At 41.5% G+C, this 27,558-nt stretch overlaps 1 protein-coding gene across 1 annotated transcript; it reads left to right on the top strand.

Moving 5' to 3' along the window:
- Positions 1–26,488, top strand: ptger2a (prostaglandin E receptor 2a (subtype EP2)). The gene is made up of 2 exons (XM_014210027.3): positions 1–1,080; positions 21,816–26,488. Exons 1-2 carry the CDS (start codon positions 265–267, stop codon positions 21,996–21,998), a joined length of 999 nt encoding a protein of 332 aa, XP_014065502.1. The 5' UTR covers positions 1–264; the 3' UTR covers positions 21,999–26,488.
- The last annotated feature ends 1,070 nt before the right edge of the window (positions 26,489–27,558 follow it).

A 27,558-nucleotide genomic window follows, 5' to 3' on the forward strand; every position in this document is an offset into this window, starting at 1 on the left:
ACGACATAGAAACCTTAGCTCACTATACTTCACTGATGAGTTGTAATTCGTGTAAAGAAAAGGTGGAGAAAAGACGCTTGTGGCGCCATCACAATAGGTGCCCTCCTCTCTCAACCTGTCTCATCACAAGCTCCCAGACACCGCAACCTTTTAAAGTGCTGAAACTAAAGCACTTAAGTTTAATTCTGCGGAACAGCAACTCGTTTTGGAATATCACCCAGATAGAGCAGGACTGAAGTATTTAACGGAGGCAAAGCTCTTCCTATGGCAAATGACACAGAGAATGACCCATGCCACAGCAATCTGCACATTGACAAGGGGAACCCGCGCATCAGCGCGATCATGTTCTCCGCCGGAGTGATAGGGAACTTGGCCGCTTTGATCCTTTTGGAGATCCGCCGCAGGAAGTACCAGAGCCGGCAGCGACTGTCGCTCTTTCACGTTCTGGTCACCACGCTGGTCGTCACGGACTTGATGGGCACCTGTCTGGTCAGCCCTTTCGTCCTGGCTGCCTATTCCTTAAACACCACCATTATTGCTATGATTAAGACTGAACCTCCTGCAATGTGTGAGTATTTTGGATTCTGTATGACTTTTTTCAGCTTGGCCACATTATTTCTCCTCTTCGCCATGGCGCTCGAGCGATGCCTCTCAATTGGCTACCCCTACTTCTACGGGCGGCACATCACTAAACGTTGTGGATATATCACCATTCCGTTCATCTATTTAGTTTGCGCGGTGTTTTGCATCATGCCCTTTTTGGGTTTCGGGGACTACGTGCAGTATTGCCCGGGGACGTGGTGCTTCATTGACATGAATCCGTTAATGTCTGAAGACCGTGTTTACCCAGTCCTGTACGCAACTGTTATGCTCATTTTAGTCCTTTCTGTAGCGGCTTGTAACGCCTTTGTCGTTTATCACCTGGTTTTGATGTACCGGAGGCGCAAACTAAACGGGGGACCCGTGACAACTCGGAGTAAGAAGGACCGGAGAGTCCTCTCCATGTCCGAAGAGGTCGAGCATCTCATCGTACTGGTGTTCATGACGGTGATATTCATGATTTGCTCCCTTCCTCTGGTGGTAAGTTTTTTAACTTTTCTAAATGTTGTACTGTTTGCCTCCCAAGTGTCCCTTTGATAGTCTGACACGTATATTTTGCGCAATCGAGTCAAGCTATATTTGATTTCTCACTTGATAGGTAATAACAATTTACTTGGTCTGCAGACAGCTCTAATGCCATATTACTTGTTATAACAGTGGTAGGATACATTTTAGGTTTATATGGTAGGCTATGTCTCTCTATGAAATCTTTAACGTACTCAAAATGACTGTTATTTAATCATGATCATTATTATGATAATAGTTAGACATAAGCTAATAACCCGTCTCGCAATGCCTTATAACTGCATCACAATGCATTATACCTTGTCATATAGTCTACTGAAAGTAAAAGGCAAAGCCAACATCCAAACAGTTGCACATCCAAAAATATTAGGATGCCTGTCTAATACAGTCAGCATAAAAATGTACATGTATCAACAAAGAGTGTTTCTCAGAAAAGAAAGACAAACATGAGTAACACATGTTCTTATTCAGTACAGTTATGCAATAAAGAGGGCATTGCATTTCAATAAAGACATTCACATATGTCTTTTATATCTCAAAGCATTTTGCAACCTAAGATAAAGCATAAAAGGTTAACCACAACTAGCATGTCAAATTGTGCCCATATGTTGGAGCTATATTTCTCCTGCTCCTAAAAATCTGCTTGTCATTGACTGAGGTATTGCCTCAATACCCTGTTCATGGCATATTCTGAGGATCAATGTACATTAACCTAAGGCTTTAGATGGGATTTTGTGAATCCATGTGGAATGGTATGTCAGGGGTGGACACTTGTCTCTGTCAGCTGTGATTTGTTGTGATTAGCAGATTCAGTCCTGTAAAGACACGGCAATCCCAGTGTCCCATATATCACCATTCATGGAGTTACATGGTCATTAGTCCTAATTGCCTCTGGTTCAATAAAGTGGTGATTGAATCCTCCTGGCTCTTGATTTATGTCAGATTAGACTAGCGTTCCCTGAGGATTGTGTGCCAGTTATGCTATGATATAAACACATTATGTACTTTAACACTTACTACATGGAGTTTGTGTTATTATTAGTATATCTTATGAAAGACACTCAGAAACGGAAGGAAGTAGACAACAATAGGAAACAGAGTGGTACCTACTTATAGATCACTGTATGCGTCATGTAGGCAGGAAACCAAATGCCAACCAACCAGTGACATTTCACACAGAACAATTCCCCCACAAAACCAAAACAGGTTATTAGAAAAGTCAACTTTGGTAATTTAACTCTGACAGGTATAATCATTTAGAGTGCATTGACATTTATGATGTCTCGTTATAAGGCTATAAGGGGGGTCATACATTACGAAAAGTCAATGCATTATACCTGTATCATAAGGCATTACCTGTCAGTCAGCTTTCTCACAATTGGAGCTTCATCAGGGTCGCACAGTGGCGGTCCAGGGCCCCAACAGTGGGGCCAATGCAGTTTCCCTCTCAACCACCCCCGCTCCATATGATGGATGAGATCCATTGATAGATTTAAGGTCACCAATAGGTAGATGGCATGAAAAATGTGCTTGTTACAGAATAATGATCTCCTGCTAAATTGACAAGGTGTCTGCCCCTATGGAGAAAAGCAACATCGGCCATACGCGCAAACGCATGGATGTCCCATGACGCCATCTGTAAACCAATCGTGAAAGCGGAACATCGGCCTTGCTTATCATGCCAAACACAGGACCCCGCATACTGTAAAAGTATGGTTGTTAACCACATAACTTGTATAGGTTATCAATAACAACATCATTCGTTCAATTTCAAACATTCCATTGTGTTCGAAAACTCGGGACTCTTAAAAGGTGATAAATGAGGATCCTATACTTTTAAACGTATTTCCCACGTCTTGGTTAATCGTTCTTATCGCTCAGAGGTAGTGTTATAGGCAGTATAGCGCACTAGACTCTATCTAAGGTAATGCCGACACAGTCAGAGCCCCCTGTGGGATTTAAGCCTATACTCTAGGTCGGTCTGCTGTTAATGAAACCGCATCCTGCTTCTGTACGCTCAGTCACAGATGATATGATGAATAATTAAACATAGTTTCACTGTTGCAATTGAACACCTACTGAGAATACAGCTATCTGCTTGTCTCATCAACATCCACCCAGAGTGCTCTCTAACTAAACAACAAGCAACCGCATGAAACAATCCAGCCAGAGTTTTCTCAAGTTCCAGGGTACGTAGGGTTCAGACAGAGCAGAATTAGTGGAGAATTTGAAGAAGCTCTCTGAAGTATTTTTATTTAGTAGATTAAACCCTGGGGGATAAGGTGCTGTTCCCTAACCCCCTGACTCTTGGGAAACAAAATTGCACCTCGGCTGGAGGGAATACCAAAATTACATGTAGGCTATTTCTTCATTCGTCTTTTGCTCGATTCCTCAAGTCCTATCTCATCGCTTCCTTCTCCAAAAACGCATTGGAGGAGAAAGTCAGAAATACGTTCTGAGGAGCCATAGAGAAAGGACACAAGGAAAGAATAGTAGAGAATCACAATCTGGAGGTACTTATAAAGCCATTACTATATTTGCCTAATGCTTACTGGAATATGAATGTATTGAGAACACTAATCAACCCTCACACTTAGCAGGGTCAATAATTCATATGGATGAGCTTGGCCCCATTGCACTTTGTGAGTACCTAAGGTCCTGTACACCGTGCAGACACAAAAGTAAGGCATGGCTGTGGTGTGTTTTTCACTCTCCTCGAGGTTGTTCACACTGCTAGTTCCACCCACAGGATATTGGAGTAATTATGGTTGTTTCAGGAAATTGGCCCACTTTTACTGGAGTCAGCATTTGTGTGTCACACTGGGAAAGCCAAACAGTGCACATAGCTTAGCTACATAGAGCAGGGGCTGTGTGTGCCCGGTCGAGGAATGTGTCTCACTAATACTGAGAGTAATAACCTGTGAGATGGTCACATTTTCCTATCATTATTGTGGAATTACTTGATAGGGATATTGATGGCATTTGTACTTTATTTGACTTTATTTCAGAAAATAGCATCTGTTCTAAGGTATCTAGCGACAGACAGACTGGTGGAAATTTGTACCAGACCAAATCTTGTTTCGCTCCTGCAAATACATCTTCGACTCTGTGACATTTAGCATGTGGAATAGAAATGTAGATAGTGTCATTGTTGCTCTGGCCTCAGCCTACCCTCTCTTGTTTGATTAGCTTACATACAAACTCTGTATGTTTTAAAGTTGCACTATGCAGAAATTGCTCCACCATTTCCTGGTTGCTAAAACTCTAATAGTTTGCCTAATTTCATTTTATGTGGCAAAATAAGCGAGTATAGTGTGGATAATCTTTGTACCATCTAAACTGCTGTGAAATGTAGTGTATTTTCCATAACCAAAAATATTGTTATTTCAGCTGTTTGAAGCTGGTGTACAAAACCGAAAGTAAAAGACACAAAAACAAAACTTAAGGGAAGCATAGAAATAGTGCACATAGAACATATCTACCGCTTGTTATACTTTACATTTTTATTTGTTATTATTATTTTGTAGATCAGCTTTAATATTGCAGATAGATTGTGGCTTCCATCAATGTAATTGTCTGCATTATTTCCAATCCCCCATATATTTATTTTGTAAATATATATTTTTAAATACATTTTCCTTTATTATTTTCCCCTAACCCTACCACACCTCTGCTAATTGGAGTAAAATAATGGACAATAGCACTTAGGCTTCTACTTCCAGCTTATATATACTGTCATATTTGTGTGTGTAGGTGGCAGGGAAGTCAGGTGCAGGAGAAACCAACTTGGGGTAAATGGAGTAGTTTAATAAATATAAAACAAACTCCAAAAAAAACTACGTACATAAATAAATAAACATGGGTAAAATAACCCGTCGCGCACCAATACAAAACACGAGCACATAACACAAACAATCTCTGACAAGGACATGAGGGGAAACGGAGGGTTAAATACACAACATGTAATGAATTGGATTGGAACCAGGTGTGTAGGAAGACAAAACCAATGCAAAATGAAAAATGGATCAATGATGGCTAGAAGACCGGTGACGTCGACCGCCGAGCACCACCCGAACAAGGAGAGGCATCGACTTAGGCAGAAGTCGTGACATATACATTTTACGGACACAGTATATTTTACAATAGTTACCTTTTGTTTGTTTTTAATCCCATCCTTCAGCTCCACTCAACCCCTTTCACATATCTCTGAAGACCGTCCAGTTTTGATTTCTATTTGCCATATATTTTTCAACTGTGCTGTGATGCTTCACAAAAGTATTGAACCTTTCTATTCTCATAGTTTCTACAGATTGTAAATTAAATAATTATTTTGCGAAAAATATTATTATATTATTGATCGATTGACTATGACTTTTTAAATCACCCAGCAGTGCTATTTAGCTCCAGGTAAATGTTGCAATTCTTCAGCCATTCCTGAACCTGCGACCAAAAACAAGCTACATATGGACAGTACCAAAACAAATGATCTAATGATTCTGTCACTTCGCAGCAAAATCTACAGAGCTGGGATGGTTGTATCCCGCTTATATATAATATTCTATTGGTTGCAAGAATTCTGTATAATCATTTAAATTGAAAAACTCTTAAGTTTTGAATCCAGCATTGTTTTGTGTATCGGTTGATAAACCATCTGCCATGGTATTAGTACATCAAATCTCTGTGGTACAGCTGTTCATTTTTTTGTCCTTAAATTAAATTTGTATACTTAAAAAAAAAAATGTATCACAATTTTCTTTAACCAATACTGGTCTTTAAAGCAAGGCCAACAGACAAGTTCCTTACTTTCTCCCCCTTCCACTTGGCTCTTCCATTTTTGCGGTAGTGCTGCAATTAGTTGGTTGTAATTTTGAGTAGAGCAGACATTTCCATATATTTTTGTGAGCTGCATGTGTGACTACTTCACCAGTCCTATTTATGATAACATTTACAAAGGTTATACTTAAAAAAAAAATTATGACATCGTTTTTTTAATCAATTAGTATATTTGAGTTTAACCATAATATTTATTGTAATAGTTGTTCTGTCTTTTCTGGTGGATTAAACTGAAATTGCAACCAACTTTTAATGGCATGTTTTAATAGCGATATTTTGGATTTTAATTTTCAAATAACAAAGTGAGAGATTGTAATCTGATTAAAGGGAAAAGGGCCATTGTTGAATATGGGGTGAGACATTTTTACTAATCTGCTAGATAACCAGTTTGGGTTTAAGTATAACTTTTGTATGACTGAAGACTTCAGTGAGAGGTCTAATGCTTTAATATTTAATCATTTCTGCCCTCCGAATTCATATTTGTTATATAAATAGGCCTGTTTAATTTTGTCTGAAATGCCGTTCCAAATCAAATGGAATATTTTTTGCTCATATAATTAAAAAAACAAGTCACTAGGTGTAGGCAAGACCATAAGCAAATAGGTATACTGGGAAATTACTAAAGAGTTAATCAGGGTGGTTATTTTCATTTCCATGGTAGCAAGATCTTGATGGAAGCTTGGGAGGTGTGAGCATGGCCACTAAAGTGCTATGGATAGTTAAATCCAAGACTAAGTTATGGGCTAGAAAGTCTAAGCTGCTTGATAAGGACCATGAGAGGGCTAGCTACTGCCCTCATTCAATGCCATTTTTACTACGCTGGTACTTCCTGGTTTGGGGGCTTATTTAAGCTTCTGAAGGGGAAGCTCAAGATAGCCCAGCATAAACTGATCAGGGTAGTATTGAAGGTGAGTCCACATACTCACATAGGCAGGAGCTGCTTTCAGGAATTCAACTGGCTGCCTGTTGAGGCTATGGTGTCCCAGATTAGACTGAGTTTGGTTTACAGTAGTATTAAATAGGTGTACAAGCACCACCTGGACTGGACACAGCTAGACAAACTTATGTTTTTGAGAAGATCAGGGAGTTTTGCGACAAAGAGGCTACGGACATCACATGCCCTGCACCAAAAGCAGGACAGAGGCAGGACAGAAACAGGCTCTCCGAATATAGATTCCCTTTTTCATGCATGGTTCAGATGGACCAGTCATCAGCACTATCTGCAGTGCCACTATTCAAGTGACTCTCCTAACACACACGCCATACGAACTGCTACTAAAAAATGTTTTATCCTGCTGCTCAGCAATTTTACCACTGATTGTATGCCTATAAATACCTCATCTATCACTGATATTGTTATTGATATTGTTCTTGTACATACTGGATATTATTTAATTTATATTTACACTATCTATTTATGATATTGCTACTATGCAAGTAACCATGTGGCTGTACTGTTTACACCTTCTGTAGATACCCATCCACTTGGCAAGATGTGGCTGGGGGTTATAGCATTTCTATCAAATCAAAGTTTATTTGTCACGTGCGCCGAATACAACAGGTGTAGACCTTACAGTGAAATGCTTACTTACAGGCTCTAACCAATAGTGCAAAAAAGGTATTAGGTGAACAATAGGTAAGTATAGAAAACAAACAACAGTAAAAAGACAGTGAAAAATATAAGTAGCGAGGCTACATACAGACACAGGTTAGTCGGGCTGATTGAGGTAGTATGTACATGTACAGTCGTGGCCAAAAGTTTTGAGAATGACACAAATATTCATTTTCACAAAGTCTGCTGCCTCAGTTTGTATGATGGCAATTTGCATATACTCCAGAAGGTTATGAAGTCCCTCTTTGCCATGCAAATTAACTGAATCCCCCAAAAACATTTCCACTGCATTTCAGCCCTGCCACAAATGGACCAGCTGACATCATGTCAGTGATTCTCTCGTTAACACAGGTGTGAGTGTTGACGAGGACGAGGCTGGAAATCGCTCTGTCCTGCTGATTGAGTTCGAATAACAGACTGGAAGCTTCAAAAGGAGGGTGGTGCTTGGAATCATTGTTCTTCCTCTGTCAACCATGGTTACCTGCAAGGAAACACGTGCCGTCATCATTGCTTTGCACAAAAAGGGCTTCACAGGCAAGGATATTGCTGCCAGTAAGATTGCACCTAAATCAACCATTTATCGGATCATCAAGAACTTCAAGGAGAGCGGTTCAATTGTTGTGAAGAAGGCTTCAGGGTGGTCAAGAAAGTCCAGCAAGCGCCAGGACCGTCTCCTAAAGTTGATTCAGCTGCGGGATCAGGGCACCACCAGTACAGAGCTTGCTCAGGAATGGCCTGGTGTCAAGAAGGGCAGCAAAGAAGCCACTTCTCTCCAGGAAAAACATCAGGGACAGGCTGATATTCTGCAAAAGGTACAGGGATTGGACTGGGGTAAAGTCATTTTCTCTGATGAATCCCCTTTCTGATTGTTTGGGGCATAATAAAAAAAGCTTGTTCGGAGAAGACAAGGTGAGCGCTACCATCAGTCCTGTGTCATGCCAACAGTAAAGCATCCTGAGACCATTCATGTGTGGGGTTGCTTCTCAGCCAAGGTAGTGGGCTCACTCACAATTTTGCCTAAGAACACAGCCATGAATAAAGAGTGATACCAACACATCCTCCGAGAGCAACTTCTCCCAAGCATCCAGGAACAGTTTGGTGACGAACAATGCCTTTTCCAGCATGATGGAGAACCTTGCCATAAGGCAAAAGTGATAACTAAGTAGCTCGGAGAACAAAACATCAATATTTTAGGTCCATGGCCAGGAAACTCCCCAGACCTTAATCCTATTGAGAATTTGTGGTCAATCCTCAAGTGGCAGGTGGACAAACAAAAACCCACACATTCTGACAAACTACAAGCATTGATTATTGCCCCGACCAACCAGAATGGGATGCCATCAGTCAGGATGTGGCCCGGAAGATAATTGACAGCATGCCAGGGTGGATTGCAGAGGTCTTGAAAAAGAAGGGTCAACACTGCAAATATTGTCTCTTTGCATCAACTTCATGTAATTGTCAATAAAGGCCTTTGACACTTATGAAATGCTTGTAATTATACTTTAGTATTCCATAGTAACATCTGACAAAAATATCTAAAGACCCTGAAGCAGCAGACTTTGTGAAAATGTATATTTGTGTCATTCTCAAAACTTTTGGCCACAACTGTAGATATGGTTAAAGTGACTATGCATATATGATGAACAGAGAGTAGCAGTAGCGTAAAAGAGGGGTTGGCGGGTGGTGGGTGGCGGGACACAATTCAGATAGCCCGGTTAGCCAATATGCGAGAGCACTGGTTGGTCGGGGCAATTGAAGTAGTATGTACATGAATGTATAGTAAAGTGACAATGCATACATATATGATAAACAGAGAGTAGCAGCAGCGTAAAAGAGGGGTTGGGGGACACACACAGTGCAAATAGTCTGGGTAGCCATTTGATTACCTGTTCAGGAGTCTTATGGCTTGGGGGTAAAAACTGTTGACCCATCAATTTAGACAAGTGTGTCTGGGTTAGTGTCATCTAATATTTATAAAATATTTATATCTGGACACTTTCTGTGTACCTGGAATTTTTCCTTATTGTAGGCTACTACTTTTACCACATTTAGTCTTAATCTACTACACCACTCACTGTTTAGCACCTCATGTGAATCCTTAAAGAGATGGGTGGGGCTGGCTTAAGAGGGCGTGAACAATGCTGAATGGGTGTAGACAAAGGAGAGCTCTCCAGTAGCCACCAAATATTCACAGACTATTTTCTGAAAAGTTGGTGTTTACAAGTTTATCAACTTTCAAAGCAGAATTACTTTCCCATTGTTCCTCAAGTGCAGTGTGTGATATACCATTTTGTAGCTCTGAGTCTCTACTTTTATCCAATGTAAAAAACACAATTTCAAATGTTCCTACATAAGACCGATTTGAGCCGGTCCCTCACATGTATGGTTCTGCACCCAGATATCTAACTGTTTATTTTCCACATGTTAGGGATGCACACAACCACGGCACCAGATCAAATCAAATGTTATTGGTCACATACACATGTTTAGCAGATGTTATTGCGTGTAGCAGAATGCTTGTCTTTGTAGCTCCAACAGTACAGTAATATATAGCAATTCACAACAATACACACAATACACACAAACTTAAAAGTAAAATAATGGAATTAAGTAATATATAAATATTAGGATGAGCAATGTCGGAGTGGCATAGACTACAGTAGAATAGAATACAGTATGTACATATGAGATGAGAAAAGCAGTATGTAAACATTATTAAAGTGACTAGTGTACCATTATTAAAGTGGCCAGTGATTTCAAGTTTATGTATATAGGTCAGCAGCCTCTCAGGTGCAGGGTTACGTAACCGGGTGGAAGCCACCTAATGATGGCTAACAGTCTGATGGCCTTGAAATAGAAGCTGTTTTTCAGTCTCTCGGTCCCCTTTGATGCACATGTACTGACCTCTCCTTCTGGATGATAGTGCGGTGAACAGGCAGTGGCTCGGGTGGTTGTTGTCCTTGATGATCTTTTTGGCCTTCCTGTGACATTGGGTGGTGTAGGTGTCCTGGATGGCAGGTAGTTTGCCCCCGGTGATGCGTTGTGCAGACCGCACCACCCTCTGGAGAGCCCTGCGGTTGCGGGCGGTGCAGTTGCCATACCAGGCGGTGATACAGCCTGACAGGATGCTCTCAATTGTGCATCTGTAAAAGTTTGTGAAGGTTTTAGGTGCCAAGCCAAATTTCTTCAGCCTCCTGAGGTTGAAGAGGCGCTGTTGCGCCTTCTTCACCACACTGTCTGTGTGGGTGTACCATTTCAGATCGTCAGTGATGTGTATGCCGAGGAACTTGAAGCTTTCCACCTGCCCCCTATGGTCTCGTCGATGTGGATAGGGGTTTCCTGCTGTTTCCTGAAGTCCACGATCAGCTCCTTTGTTTTGTCGACATTAACCTCTCTGGGGGCACACTATTCAACAGCCAGTGAAATAGCAGGGCAGCAAATTTAAAACAACAAAAATCTCATAATTCAAATTTCTCAAAAATACAACTATTATATCCCATTTTAAAGAAACACTTCTCGTTAATCCAACCACATTGTCCGATTTCAAAAAGGCGTTACGGCGAAAGCATAACATTAGATTATGTTAGGACAGAGCCTAAACAAGAAAAACCACACAGCCATTTTCCAAGCAAGAAGAGGCATCACAAAAACCAGAAATACAGCTAAAATTAATCACTAACCTTTGATGATCTTCATCAGATGACACTCCCAGGACTCAATGTAACACAATACATGTATGTTTTGTTCAATAAAGTTCATATTTATATCCATAAACCCCATTTTACATTGGCGCGTGATGTTCAGAAAATGTATTGTCTCCAATCTTCCGGTGAATGAGCACATCAATTTACAATAATACTCATCATAAACGTTGATAAAATTTACAACATTTTTTAAAAGAATTATAGATACACTTCTCCTTAATGCAACCGCTGTGTCAGATTTCAAAATAGCTTTACGGCGAAAGCACATTGTTCAATATGCTGAGTACAGAGCTCAGCCATCAAAGCAAGCTATACAGTTAACTGCCAAGTTCTGGAGTCAACAAAACTCAGAATTAGTATTATAAATCTTCACTTCCCTTTGCTGATCTTCGTCGGAATGCACTCCCACTTCCACAAGAAATGTTTGTTTTGTTCGATAAACTCCATATTTATGTCCAAATACCTCCTTTTGTTCGCGCGTTCAGATCACTAATCCAAAGACATAATGCGTGAGTGCAAAACCCGAGACGAAAAGTCAAATAGTTCCATTACCGTTCGTAGAAACATGTCAAACGATGTTTACAATCAATCCTTAGGGTCTTTTTAACATAAATCTTCGATAATATTCCAACCGGACAATAGCGTATTCATTACAGAGGAAAAAGAAGGAACAGCACGCCTGCGTGCCCGCGCAGTAAACAACTCGTTGGTCCCAGGCTTGAGACAGCTCTTATTCTCTCCCCAGTAACAATAGAAGCACGAAACAAGGTTCTAAAGACTGTTGACATTTAGTGGAAGCCTTAGGGAGTGCAAAATGACCCCACAGACACTGTAGTTTGGAAAGGCAATCATTTGTAAAACTACAAACCACTTTTGGGTTGGATTTTTTCTCAGGTTTTTGCCTGCCATATGAGTTATGTTATACTCACAGACATCATTCAAACAGTTTTAGAAACTTCAGAGTGTTTTCTATCCAAATCTACTAATAATATGCATATCCTACCTTCTGGGCCCGAGTAGCAGGCAGTTTAATTTGGGTACGTTATTCATCTGAATTTCTGAATACTGCCCCCTGTCACCAAGAAGTTAAGTGAGAGATTTTTTTCCTGGCACCACACTCCCAGGGCCCTCACCTCCTGTAAGCTGTCTTGTCATTGTTGGTAATCTGACCTACTACCGTTGTGTCATCTGCAAACTTGATGATTGAGTTGGAGACGTGCGTGACCACGCAGTCATGGGTGAACAGGGAGTACAGGAGGGTGCTGAATATGCACTCTTGTGGGGCCCCTGTGTAGAGGATCAGCGAAGTGGAGGTGTTGTTTCCTACCTTCACCACCTGGGTGCGGCCTGTCAGGAAGTCCAGGACCCAGTTGCACAGGGCCCCAAGCTTAATGGTGAGCTTGGAGGGTACTATGGAGTTGAATGTTGAGCCAAAGTCAATGAACAGCATTCTTACATTGGTATTCCTCTTGTCCAGATGGGATAGGGCAGTGTGCAGTGCGATGGCGATTGCATTGTCTGTGGATCTATTGGGGCGGTAAGCAAATTGAAGTGGGTCTAGGGTGTCAGGCAAGGTAGAGGTGATGTGATCCTTAACTAGCCTCTCAAAGCACTTCATGATGACAGAAGTGAGTGCTACGGGGCGATAGTCATTTAGTGATGGACATCTTGAAGCAAGTGGGGACAGCAGACTGGGATAGGGAGATCAAATCAAATCAAATGTATTTGTCACATACACATGGTTAGCTGTTAATGCAAGTGTAGCGAAATGCTTGTGCTTCTAGTTCCGACCATGCAGTAATATCTAACAAGTAATATAACCTAACAATTTCACAACAACTACCTTTCAGTCTCTCGGTCCCCTTTGATGCACCTGTACTGACCTTGCCTTCTGGATTATAGCGGGGTGAACAGGCAGTGGCTCGGGTGGTTGTTGTCCTTGATGATCTTTTTGGCCTTCCTGTGACATCGGGTGGTGTAGGTGTCCTGGAGGACAGGTAGTTTGCACCCGGTGATGCGTTGTGCAGACCTCACTACCCTCTGGAGAGCCTTCCGGTTATGGGCGGAGCAGCTGCCGCACCAGGCGGTGATACAGCCTGACAGGATGCTCTCGATTGTGCATCTGTAAAAGTTTGTGAGTGCTTTTGGTGACAAGCCGAATTTCTTCAGCCTCCTGAGGTTGAAGAGGCGCTGCTGTGCCTTCACCACGCTGTCTGTGTGGGTGGACCATTTCAGTTTGTCCGTGATGTGTACGTCGAGGAACTTAAAACTCTCCACCCTCTCCACTACTGTCTCGTCAATGTAGATAGGGGGCTGCTCCCTTTGCTGTTTCCTGAAATCCACGATCATCTCCTTTGTTTTGTTGACATTGAGTGTGAGGTTATTTTCCTGACACCACACTCCGAGGGCCTTCACCTCCTCCCTATAGTCCGTCTCGTCGTTGTTGGTAATCAAGCCTACCACTGTAGTGTCGTCTGCAAACTTGATGATTGAGTTGGAACGTGCATGGCCACGCAGTCGTGGGTGAACAGGGAGTACAGGAGAGGGCTGAGAACGCACCCTTGTGGGGACCCAGTGTTGAGGATCAGCGGGGTGGAGATGTTGTTACCTATCCTCACCACCTGGGGGTGGCCCGTCAGGAAGTCCAGGACCCAGTTGCACAGGGCGGGGTCGAGACCCAGGGTCTCAAGCTTAATGACGAGTTTGGAGGGTACTATGGTGTTAAATGCTGAGCTGTAATCGATGAACAGCATTCTTACATAGGTATTCCTCCTCTCCAGATGGGTTAGGGCAGTGTGCAGTGTGATGGCGATTGCGTCGTCTGTGGACCTATTGGGGCGGTAAGCAAATTGGAGTGGGTCTAGTGTGTCAGGTAGGGTGGAGGTGATATGGTCCTTGACAGAGAGAATAAAGTAGACGGCATCGGTCAAAATCGTGATTTATGACCCTATGTCCAGCTGGGGCGTACATGCCCAAATAAGGGCATCCGGTCAGGACATCCTGGCGGGAAGGTGTCACGTGGTTAGGGTCATATAGTTGCATCCTGTTCGAGTGTTAGAGTGTGTGTTATTTTATATCTATATTGCATCACTTTGAGGTTGTCATGATGATTGATGTGTAGGGACCTCGTTGAGCTGGGGGGGTTGTGTTTGAACATTTCAAAGAGGATGGCCCCCACACCCCCCTATTTTATTGCTCTTATGGTTGTTGTCTATGAATTAGGAATGTCCGGGGGGCTATGTGTTGGAGACAGACGTCTTATAAATACGCCCCAGACACACATGCGGCCCCAGAACACTAAACAAGATTTAAAAAATAAACATGGATTTTGGTAAAGCAGTGATGACCGTAACAACGGAAGCAGGACCGCGGTTGAAACATAGAGAAAAGTCCCAGTATAAAGCAACAATATACGATGTGCCAAAAAAGCGGTTTCTATGTGTGTGTAGAACCCAAATACCGCCCATAACTGCACTGAAAGATCAAGTGATGACGTCTAATGGACAGCACTGGGGGTCTCAGTTTGATTACCCGGCCCGTAGAGTGAAACTCTATACCGTAGCCGAAGGTGGAGAATATACAGACCAGACTTTAGGAGTGGGCTATGGGGCTGAAGACTGGTCGGGTTTTCGCAAGGTTTTGTGTCCCGAACTGAGAGTTATCACCAAGGGGTATAGCTTGTTTACGGTCTACGAGACCCGTTGGGAAGGTACCCCAGACTCCTCAGGAAGAGTATTTCACAGGGTGATAAATACAGAGAAAGAATGGACTTCCATGTGGATGCGTGGAGTTCTATATCAGCAATGAGGAAACCTGCAACCAAAACATTCGTGATGGTGGCCTGACTGGGGATTTTAGGTTGCGAATGCTTATTCCTTTTAAAAGTTGGGATCTAATGGAATTGAGCATGTTGAGTTGTTGGATGTTCTTTTTGTACAGAGCCAACAGTGGCAGAGCATTGTTCGGCTAAGGAAGTGCATAATATATACGAATCCTGAGGATTATGATTCAAAGGAATCCCAAGAAGGGTCATCCTCAGAAGGGTCAGCCCCCGAAGAACTAAGTACGCGGCTGCGTTAACCACGCCCTGACCCCCCAAAGGCCTGGTTCTACAATAAAAGGAGGTCCCTTAAAGCCTCCACTTCTTCATTTCAGCATATACCATGGATATTCCTACAACATACCTGGACTCTGATACGTCATGGGGGCCAGACCCTAAGGACTGTATGCCTCGCAGCCAACCATTCTACTCCCCCCAGCCAAGATCCCCGACACTCCCTACATGTCCACAGCCCGCATCCGTGTTTATACGAGCCCCAAAAATACTACTTTTCAACCATTTTGAGGAGCTGGTGAAAAGACTGTGGTCCTGCAGGTTTATACCTGCGCTGGTCAGAGCCCTGGAGTCTATGGGTCTTGTGCCGTCTATTCCCAGAGTTTACGGGGTAACCGAGGCTTTCCTACATGAACTGAAGGAGGCGATCTACATCCACGAGAAACTCAAAGAAATCCGACACACCCTGGTGGACGACAACAAATACCGGGAAGCTGTGGTGGAGGACGTGATGACTTTCTGGCTCAACAAAACCCCAGAGACCGAGTGACAATACCTATTTGTTATTTAGATGTAAAGCAATGGGGAACTATATACATACGTTGTTAGAGAGAATAAATACGTTTTTTTCTTTTGAGAGCACTTACAAATGTGATGCATCAAATTATTGAAAATAAAGTGAACAATGTATTGTTCTACACAATCCATAATACATGGGCTAATGTAGAGCGTGTGCTAAAAATGGAGCAAATCATGAATCATGTACGACATACGGGCGAGAGTATGCAATGGACACAACTGGTCTCCCGTCTTGTGGCTGATTCTGAAGAACTAGAAGCAAACTTGTCTAAGATTTTACTTTATTTGTTTGAAACACCGTTTAATTGTAACATGTATCACATTTGTTGTTTATATACTTATATAGCTGATGTGTGGGTTTTAAAAATTCAGCGACACAAGCCTGTAAATCTAAACCAAATATACAGGGTGTTGCATGCTGGGATCGTTGAGAAAACGGGGACAAGTATCCTGCAACGAATCCTAAATTGCCTGTATATGTAATACATGATGTTTGCAAAAATAAAAATACAAAAATGAAACTGAAATGTTGTCGTTATTTGAAAGTGGCTCATTAACATTATTGTACCTCAGAGAGGCAGGAAGGATGGTGGAGCAGATGTTGAAAAACGTGTATTACACCCCCTCTAACCCTGGGTCTTATGGGGGTAAGGAGCATTTACAGAGAGCTATAGCCGAAGGAACAGGTAGCCGGTTAGGCGTTGCTCAAGTGGATGATTGGTTAGCCGCGCAGGATGCTTATACTATGCATAAACCTGTATGAAACAATTTCCAAGAAATATAGTTTTTTCTACTCATCCCTTGTCCCAGTTTCAGGCGAATCTATGTGACATGCAGGCCCATACAGATAAAAATGATGGAAATCGATACATGCTAACGGTTATAGATATTTTCTCTAAAATGGCCTTTGTAAGAGTCTTAAGAAATAAGAGTGGGGCAGAGGTGACCAGGGCCTTTGGCGCTATCTTGAAGGAAGGAGGAGTCCCCAAGAAAGTGCAGACTGATGGCGGAAAATAATTTTTTTATTATACTTTTCAGAAACTCATGGAGAAGCACAATATAGTACATTTTGCCACAGGCTCGGATTTGAAAGCTTCAGTTGTCGAACGCTTTAACAGAACTCTGAAGGAGCGGATGTGGCGATATTTTACAGATCACAACACGCATAGATATATCGAAATAGTTCAAGATTTAGTAAAGGGTTACAACTACAGCTACCATAAGAGTATAAGGATGAAGCCCGCAGAGGTCTCTTCTGAAAACTCTTTTCAAGTCTTTAAAAATCTGTATAGTTTGTTCCCCCTTCGCTGTAAGATTTTTTTTTATTTTAAATTCATAGTGGGGGACATGGTACGTATATCAATGTTGAGGGGTGTTTTCGACAAGAAATATGAGCAAGGTTACAGTGACGAAGACACCGTTACCGAATGTCTACCTCGCATACCCCTGTCTACAAATTAAAAGATTATGACGGGGAGCTTATAGAGGGATCGTTTTATGAGAAGGAACTACAGAAGGTACAGATGGTTAAAGACATATATATATATATATATATATATATATATATATTATATATATATAACAGATATAATGGCTTCAAACCTTGTCCGTGTCGGGCCGTTTCTTGAAGCAGTAACTTTTCGGGCCAGTGGGATTCTGCGCAATGCACTTGCGCAGATGTTGTGCCATGTTTGGGGCGGAAATATGGAGCTTGGTTCCTGGGGGGAGTTAGGGTAAACCCATTCGAACAGAAAGGCAGAATAGCATCGACGTCCTCGTTCAGAGTACATGAAGCACCCGTGATCCATCTTTTGGGTCTGTCCGCTGTAAACACAAAAAATAGCTTTTAATATAGGGTTCACACTTTTTGTTTTTAATGTATACATTTTCTTAGGGATTTTTATTATTGAACTTACGTCAACAATAGTGTGATGGAGATTGGCTACTTAAAGGGCTGCACGCAGTTTGATTCTGAGAATCACCCACTGACGAATGCTGTTCCAAATCATCTATCCCCCGGAGAAGCTGTGTAAAGGATTGAGACCCTACAGACGTTAGATACTATTAACATATATTTATACGAAATATACACATTTTTTAAATATGAGAATACGTGCATTTGACATATTACCTAAAAATCATTGTCCATCCGTTTTAGAATAGCGATATCAAATTTTTAATATCCATACAATTCCCTGAAAATACCTCTCCAAATCTAATATATTATTTTTATGGTGGTTTTGGAGCAGTGGCTTCTTCCTTGCTGAGCGGCCTTTCAGGTTATGTCGATATAGGACTCGTTTTACTGTGGATATAGATACTTTTGTACCTGTTTCCTCCAGCATCTTCACAAGGTCCTTTGCTTTTGTTCTGGGATTGATTTGCACTTTTCGCACCAACAGAACACGTCTCCTTCCTGAGCAGTATGATGGCTGCGTGGTCCCATTGTGTTTATACTTGTGTACTATTGTTTGTACAGATGAACGTGGTACCTTCAGGCGTTTGGCTCCCAAGGATGAACCAGACTTGTGGAGGTCTACAATTTATTTTCTGAGGTCTTGGCTGATTTCTTTTGATTTTCCCGTGATGTCAAGCAAAGAGGCACTGAGTTTGAAGATAGGCCTTGAAATACATCCACAGGTACACCTCCAATTGACTCAAATGATGTCAATTAGCCTATCAGAAGCTTCTAAAGCCATGACATAATTTTCTGGAATTTTCCAAGCTGTTTAAAGGCACAGTCAACTTAGTGTATGTAAACTTCTGACCCTCTGGAATTGTGATACAGTGAATTGTAAGTGAAATAATCTGTCTGTAAACAATTGTTGGAAAAATTACTTGTGTCATGCACAAAGTAGATGTCCTAACCAACTTGCCAAAACTATAGTTAGTTAACATCAAATTTGTGGAGTGGTTGAAAAATGAGTTTTAATGACTTCAACCTAAGTGTATTTAAACTTCTTACTTCAACTGTACATGGCGGAGGCTGAATCAAGCCAGTCATCTTGACTACTTTCTTATGTCATTCTCGCTGGCAACAAAAAAGGTGTTGATAAGGGACAGAATGCAGTCTGACCATCAAATATTTTGCATATACAGTGCATTCGGAAAGCAATCAGATGAAATATATTTTCTCCTCATCAATCAACACCAAAAAATGATGTGGGTATATTGAAGCAACATCTCAAGACATCAGTCAGGAAGTTATAGCTTGGTCGCAAATGGGTCCAAATGCACAATCACCCCAAGCATACTTCCAAATTTGTGGCAAAATGGCTTAAGGACAACAAAGTCAAGGTATTGGAGTGACCATCACAAAGCATTGACCTCAATCCCATAGAAAATGTGTGGGCAGAACTGAAAATGCATGTGCGAGCAAGGAGGCCTACAAACCTGACTCAGTTACACCAGCTCTGTCAGGAGGAATGGGCCAAAATTCACCCAACTTATTGTGGGAAGCTTGTGGAAGACTACCCGAAACGTTTGACCCAAGTTAAACAATTTAAAGGTAATGCTACAAAATACCAATTGAGTGTATGTAAACTTCTGAACCACTGGAAATATGATGAAGGAAATAAAAGCTAAAAATAAATAATTCTCTCTACTATTATTCTGACATTTCACGTTCTTAAAATAAAGTGGTGATCCTAACTGACCTAAGACAGGGAATTTTTACAATGATTAAATATCAGAAGTTTTGAAAAACTGATTATAAATGTATTTGGCTAAGGTGTATGTAAACTTCTGACTTCAACTGTCTATCTCACTAGGTCATGATATATAAGCCTCCATATATCCACTAGTTCCAATATATCCATGATATTCGTGATTTCCTTAAGTGCATAAGGGTGATATTTTGTAGTGTGATTTCCTTTACGGTCCATTGAGGTATTTAAAACCGTATTATAATCTCCCACCATAATAATAGAGTCTTGTATTGCTTGTAGGCTTGATAAATTATTATATACTGAACAAAAATGTAAAAACAACATGTAAAGTTTTGGTCCCATGTTTCATGAGCTGAAATAAAACATCACAGAAATGTTCCATATGCACAAAACGCGTATTTCTCTAAAATGTTGTGCAGAAATGTGTTTAAATCCCTGTAAGTGAGCATTTCTCCTTTGCCAAGATAATCCATCCACCTGACAGGTGTGGCAAATAAAGAAGCTGATTATCATAAACAGCATTATCATTACACAGGTGTGCCTTGCATTGGGGACAATAAAAGGCCACTCTAAAATGTGCAGGTTTGTCACACAACACACAACACACAATGCGACAGATGTCCCAAGTTTTGAGGGAGGGTGCAATTGGTATGCTGACTGTAGGAATGGCCACCAGAGCTGCTGCCAGAGAATTTAATGTGCATTTCTCTAACATAAGCCGCCTGTTTTAGAGAATTGGTAGTATGTCTAACCAGCCTCACAACCGCAGACCACATGTAACCACGCCAGCCCAGGACCTCAACATCTAGCTTCTTCACCTATGGGATCATCTGAGACCAGCCACCCAGACAGCTGATGAAACTGAGGAGTATTTCTGTCTGTAATAAAGCCCTTTTGTGGGGAAAAACTCATTCTGATTGGCTGGGCCTGGCTCCCCAGTGGGTGGGCCTGGCTTCCAAGTGGATGGGCCCACCTATGACTGCACCCCTGCCCAGTCATATGAAATCCATAGATTAGGGCCTAATGATTTTATTTAAATTCACTGCTTTCCTTATATGAACTGTAACTCAGTAAAATCACAGACATTTTTGCATGTTGCATTTATATTGTTATTCAGTATTTACAGTATGTTTTCAAAGAAGCATGGATCATCATTATTCTTATACTTGCTTTGAAGTAGAATGATCAGTAAAGATCCATATTACTATATTATTTTAATATTCTCCATAAGTAGGATTGCATATTTCCATCTTCTTGGTCCAATTAATATATAAAAATGTGAGGCTATTTTAGATAATAAACAATTTCTCAAGTGTAAGGCAGTCTTAAATAATCTAAATACAGTACTCTCGAGTATAGGGTTACATACCATCAGTGCATGGTTGCGTTGGTACGTTTTCTCACTCACAGTCAACCATTGTTGTGATCTTTGCAACGCCATGGGCCCAGTAGTGTGTTGTATTGGATCACTTTTTATGAGCTTGTTAAGGGTGATGTTCGAGAGGACACAACCAAGGTTCCCATGCTGCTATCCTCTGAGGTCCTGCCAAAATGTGTTTCTATATTTATTTATTACTTAACAGCCTTCCTTTTTGTTTATTTGAGAGAGTTACTCCATAATTAGCTTCCTCTTCTGAAGCTTTTGTTTCACTAAAGACGATCTGTTTCCGATAATCTGACATTGACGCTGATCTCCTAAAATGCATTTCATCTACTGGCCCTTGCCAACTTCACCCATTGCCGATCCTGTGTTTGAGGGTTTCAAAACAAACATAGGAATGTGGTTTGGCTGGTTAGGTACTAGCAAAGAGTACATTCTGGTCTGCTTTACTTTTGGGAGAATGAGATAAACAGGATGTTTGCGAGAGCTTAAAAAATATACTCTTTTAAGCCTTGCCAGTTATTGATGGTGACAGCGGTGGGATCCCGTGCTTAGACAGTTGGTGGCAGAGGTGGGATCCCACACTTTTTAAAAATATTATTTTGGGGGTATTTTCATTTTATTCAGAGAGGGATAGGATGAAATGAGTGGGGAGCCACAGAGAGGGGGGAATGAAGAATAGTAGTGGGGCTGGGATTCGTACCCATGCTGGGGGGGGGGGGGATGAATACAGTATGTGCTGCAGGTGTTGGCGTTACCCGTTAAACAAGCCTCAGGCACAGATACCGCACTTAGACATCCTGCGGTAAGACATTAGGACTTGCTATTCAGTGTCTTCTCTTCCTCTCTTGTCTCTTAGATCCGTGTGTACATAAACTCCGTGGGCCAGCGGAAAGAGAGCCACAAGACAGACCTCATCGCCCTCCTCTTTCTCTCCACCAACTCCATCGTGGACCCCTGGGTGTTCATCTTCCTCAGCCCGTCAGTGCTGCGCTTCTTCTGGGGAGCGTTGTGCAAGGTGCCCCTCCTGCGCTCCAGGTAGTCTTTCTTCAAGTCTTCCCTGGGGAAGGACACGCACGCCCAGCTGGAACTGTGCCATCCCAGTGCTTCCTCTGAGTTCACCCACCCCACATGTCCACGCAGATGGTTTGACCCGCTGATGTATTGGACCTGATTGGGGCCTTGTAATAGCCTCCGAAGGGAGTAGCCACTCAGAATAGAGCTGCTGCCCACATGTCCCGGCCTGCCTAGTGGTCTGGTTCTATGGCGGGGGGAGAGGTGTTGAGCTACTTAGGGGCAACAGCTGGACAAGCGGAACAGCAACCTACACATTCCTGCAAACGTAGGCTGCTGCTGCTGCATTCTTGTTTTAGAACAAGCTCTGAGAGGCTCAAATTGGAAGCCTCCGGAGGCCAGCAGCAGACGGACAGTTGGACTCGAACTCCAAGGAGAGTGGGGTTGCAGTACGGGTCACGTTCTTTAAAGCACTACACATTATATGTTCTTACAGCATGGACTCCCAAACCAGAGGCCACTACAAGGACAGCAACATAGGATTCACAACACTGAAGGGACTAAATCAGATAAGGACTGTTTATTCTATATGAGTTGATCATGTTCCAGAGGCATGTGTTGTTGGCGCCATGCCCTTTTAGCATGCCCCGGGACTCCCAGGGAAGTTTCTTTGTATTGAGATGTTCCTTCCGCTATCATATGCCATCCTTGTGGTTTTGGGAATTGCGTATCATGATCAGAACCTTCAGAGACTTCATCCATGTGATGCAAGCTGGATTCACACACACACTATCCCTGCTCCCTGCAGCTATGATCTGTTCACCTTTCCTCCCACTGGGTGCTCACCTCGAAAAGCCAAAGGGCAAGAGCTCGAGCATGACATTTATTTTTGACACACATTATTTTTTTTATCTTTCTTTTGTCAGATGGGTAAGCGGCACTACGAACTTCGAACCAGATGTTGGTTATTTGAAGTTGGGTAGCATGCAAAATGTATGTGGGGATGTTATGCTGGAATCGTGAGAAGATAAAGGTGTCCTCTGTATTCTTGAGGTTTCTTTGTGATGAAATGACAGCCTGAGTATTTATTATGATGTGTGTTCAGACCTCATTGATGTATTAGTGCACCTGAAGGTGACAAGGAGCTTATGATGTTCAGTGTGCAGTTCTAAATCTGTTCGTTCCTGTGTGTACGTGTGTGTGTCAGTGTCAAAGAGATGGCACCGAAAATAATTGATATTTACAGGGAACCCTACCATGTACCTATTATACCTATTGTTCATGTATTCACGTTAATCAGTACTGCGGAAGATCCTGATTGAGACTGACAGACGTGTATTAATGTACATGTGCCAGCGCGTGTGTGTGCGCCAGTGTGTGTGTGTACGTTTGTGCATTTGTGTGTATGCATGTGTTAACACTTCTCTAAATATGCGCCTGACTCATCCATCCGTCAGCCTTTATCCGTCAAACCCTTTCTGGAACCCCACCTCCTGTCATAGGCCCACGTCGGGGATGGCATCCAGATGTGTGTGTTAACAAAGTTAGACTCTTAACCACCCCTTTAAAAAGTTATTACTCTTCCATAATCAAAACAAACAGGGATCTGACCTGCTCCACCAATAGAACTTACACAAGCAAATCAGATGCTCATGTGGCCTTTGGGAGACCACATTGAATTAACAACATGCAGAGCCTTGAATTGGATCACTAGTCACGAATACTAACGAAATAAACAGAATAATGACATCATAATTATATAGCGTTAATTACATAACAGCTGGCTCCCCGGGAACAGGCATGCGAATTCGATTACAAATGTGATTAATTCTGTTTATTCTCTGGATTGATTAATAAAGCCGATTAGTCATGTCATCTGTAAGTCCTGGGTCGTGTTTATTAGGCACAGAACAAAAGATAAATGGACCGAAACGGAGGAACTAGCTGAAGTTTTCCAATAATAAAAGCTCAATTTCGGTTTTAGCTGCAAAACATTTACTCATAGAGCCTTTGAGGTTGGAGATGCCATAGCTAAGGTCTGTTATGGCAAGGCGGCCTAAGGCCCCCTGCCTCGTGGTGGGAGAGAATGTTGATTGGATTTATATAATCAAGCTCCTGCAAAGGGGATTGGGAGACCAGAGGCACGAACCACCTCTTCCAGATTGCCTTCAGAAAGTACTCACACCCCTTAACTTTTTCCACATTTTGTTGTGTTACAAAGTGAGAATAATTTGTTTTCAATTGTCCTTTTTGGTCAACGATCTACACAAAATACTCTGTAATGTCAAAGTGGAAGAATAATTCTAACATTTATTACAAATGAATGAAAAATAAAACACTTGAGCTTGAGCTCCAGGTGAGCTTTGCACACCTGGATTATACAATATTTGCCCATTATTATTTTAAAATTCTTCGTTGATCATTGCTAGAAAGCCATTTTCAAGTCTTGTCATAGATTTCCAGGCTGATTTATGTCAAAACTGTAACTAGGCCACTCAGGAACATTCAATGTCATCTTGGTAAGCAACTCCAGTATATATTTGGTCTTGTGTTTTAGGTTATTGTGCTGCTGAAAGGTGAATTCGTCTCTCAGTGTCTGTTGAAAAGAAGACCGAATCAGGTTTTCCTCTAGGATTTAGCCTGTGCTTAGCTGTATTCCGTTTATTTGCATCCTAAGAAACTCCCTAGACCTTTCTCTGTTGACAAGCATACCCATAACATGGTACTCAGTAATGTGTTGTGTTGGATTTGCCCCAAACATAACGCCTTGTATTCAGGATAAAAAGTGAATTTCTTTGCCACATTTTTTGCATTATTACCTAAGTGCCTTGTTGCAAACATGATACATGTTTGGAATATTTGTATTCTGTACAGGCTTAATTCTTTTCACTCTGTCATTTAGGTTAGTATTGTGGAGTAACTACAATGTTGTTGATCCATCCACATTTTTCTCATATCACAACCATTAAACTCTGTAATTGTTTTTAAAATACCCATTGGCCTTATGGTGAAATCCCTGAGCATTTCCTCTCCGGCAACTGAGTTAGGAAGGACGCTTTGTAGGGACTGGGTGTATTGGTACACCATTCAAAGCCTAATTAATAACTTCACCATGCTCAAAGGAATATTCATCTTTTTTTTCTATAAACATTGACCAATTGGTACCCTTCTTTGAAGGCACTAAAATAACCTACCTGGTCTTTGTGGTTGAATCTGCGCTTGAAATTCAGTACTCGATTGAGGGACCTTACAGATAATTGATTGTGTGGGATACAGAGATGGGGTAGTCATTCAAAAATCATGTTAACCACTATTATTGAACACAGAATAAGTCCATGCAACTTATTATGTGATTTGTTAAGCACATTTTTACTCCTGAACTTAGGCTTGCCATAACAAAGGAGTTGAATACTTATTGACTCAAGACATTTCAGCTTTACATTTTTTATTAATTTCCAAAATGTTCTACAAACAAAATTTCACTTAACATTATGGGGTATTGTGTGTAGATCAGTGACACAAAATCCTAATTTAATCACAAAAAAAGTGGTGTGAATACTTTCTGAAGGCACTGTATGAAATCAATGGCTGAAGCCATGGCAACCCACCACTAGCTCTCCAACAGATACACAATTCAGAAGTGCTTTACAAATGTGTGTCTTTGGGCTTCCTTTATCAGATAAAATTATTCACCTTGTCCGTTTTAAGAAAATGTGTTATTGATACAGTTGCTATTCAAAGTCATTCAAAAGGAACCTGTAATATCTGCTGAACATATCCCTCTTTGCCTGCATCCCAAATAGCACCCTATTCTCTACATACTGCACTTACTTTTATATATATACGGTAGGGAATAGGGTGCCATTTGGGACATAACACACTGGGCACAAACTGGTTAAATCAACATTGTTTCAATGTAATTTGTCAACGTATTTTAATGTGGAATCTACATAGAAAATACATTGGATTTGAAAAAAATCATCAAACTTGTTTTGAGTGTGAAATTTCAACCACAGGATTATGTTATCATGGTAAACAAATTTGAACATAGACAAACATTTGTATCTTTTTAAAACAATTCAGTCACTCATCGGAGAGAGAAAGAAACGTGTTTATCACCAACAGTAATGTGGTGTCTGTCAATGTGGCACACGTTGCCAAGAGCTGCCATCCTCCCAGACTTGATCGTTTGATTCCCCTCGTTCAACCTGTCTGGTGTCATTTGGGTTCGGCTGACTCATACGTTTTGTACATTTAGAATGTACACGTGGTTGCCTTGACGGAAACCCAACGTGACATATTCCAGGCCTTGTACCTACGTATCATTGCAGGCTATGATAATTTCAAGAAAGGCAGCTCGAAAACAAAGTCAAAGTATGTCATTTCTTGCCTTGTCGCTTACAGCTAGTACTGTTTGTGTCTCAATGGACGATTTTTTTTTTTTTAAATGTGTCGATAAAATGATCGATGTTTTGGTTTTGTAACATGACATAATAAAGCTGGTACCACTACAGATGATTTCTGTGCCATGTTCTTTTTTCCCGCTTTTGTCAGCAGCTCTACCATTTCCTGTGAGATAGTTATCACCTAAACCAAGGGCCTCATCACGAGATCCAAAATGTCAGCACTGTTTCGTCCTTCATCAAAAATCCAATTCAATCTCATATTATTAAAGATGTCCTTGTTAATATAATTATCTCTTGGCAGCCCTGGGTTTAATGGGCGCAGAGGGAGGAAGCATTCGCAATGTTGATGTGTGTTTATTGCGTTCCTCGGGACAGGCAAAGCCAGGGCACTGGAAGATCTACAGAAGAGAGTCAGAGAAAGGGGCAGACAGGAAACAACTGCTATGTGGCATGTTGAGCGATATGAGTGTGGCGGGTTACACACACACACACACACACACACACACACACACACACCACACACACACACACACACACACACACACACACACACACACACACACACACACACACACACACACACACAGAGTTCAAGTGAGATAAGGGAGACCTCATGGGTGGAGAGTTCTAAATGCCAATCGCAAAGGCCAAACATCTCAAAAATGACTCAAGCACTTGAAGAAAGATTAACAATGCATACGCAGAGATAGATGGTACATTAATAAATATACATACCCTTCCGTTCAAAAGTTTGGGGTCACTTAGAAATGTGCTTGTTTTTGAAAGAAAAGCTCATTTTTTGTCCATTAAAATAACATAAAATTGATCAGAAATACAGTGTAGACATTGTTAATATTTTAAAGGACTATTGTAGCTGGAAAAGTCTGATTTTTAATGGAATATCTACATAGGGGTATAGAGGCCCATTATCAGCAACCATCACTCCTGTGTTCCAATGGCACGTTGTGTTAGCTAATCTAAGTTTATGATTTTAAAAGGCTAATTGATCATTTGTCATGACTTCCGCCGAAGTCGGTTCCTCTCCTTGTTCGGGCGGCGCTCGGCGGTTGACATCGCCGGTCTTCTAGCCATCGCCGATCCACTTTTCATTTTCCATTGGTTTTGTCTTTGTTTCCCACACACCTGGTTTTCATTTCCCAATTACTGGTTATGTATTTAACC

Source organism: Salmo salar, chromosome 09 (assembly GCF_965601325.2).
Source record: "Salmo salar chromosome 09, fSalSal1, whole genome shotgun sequence".
Lineage (NCBI taxonomy): Eukaryota > Metazoa > Chordata > Actinopteri > Salmoniformes > Salmonidae > Salmo > Salmo salar.

What these genes read in the sequence shown, in the direction of transcription:
- ptger2a (XM_014210027.3), top strand. Translation starts at nt 265, where the DNA reads ATGGCAAATGACACAGAGAATGACCCATGCCACAGCAATCTGCACATT. An exon ending in TTTGCTCCCTTCCTCTGGTG is followed by an intron (nt 1,081 to 21,815) that starts GTAAGTTTTTTA and finishes CTTGTCTCTTAG; the next exon opens with ATCCGTGTGTACATAAACTC.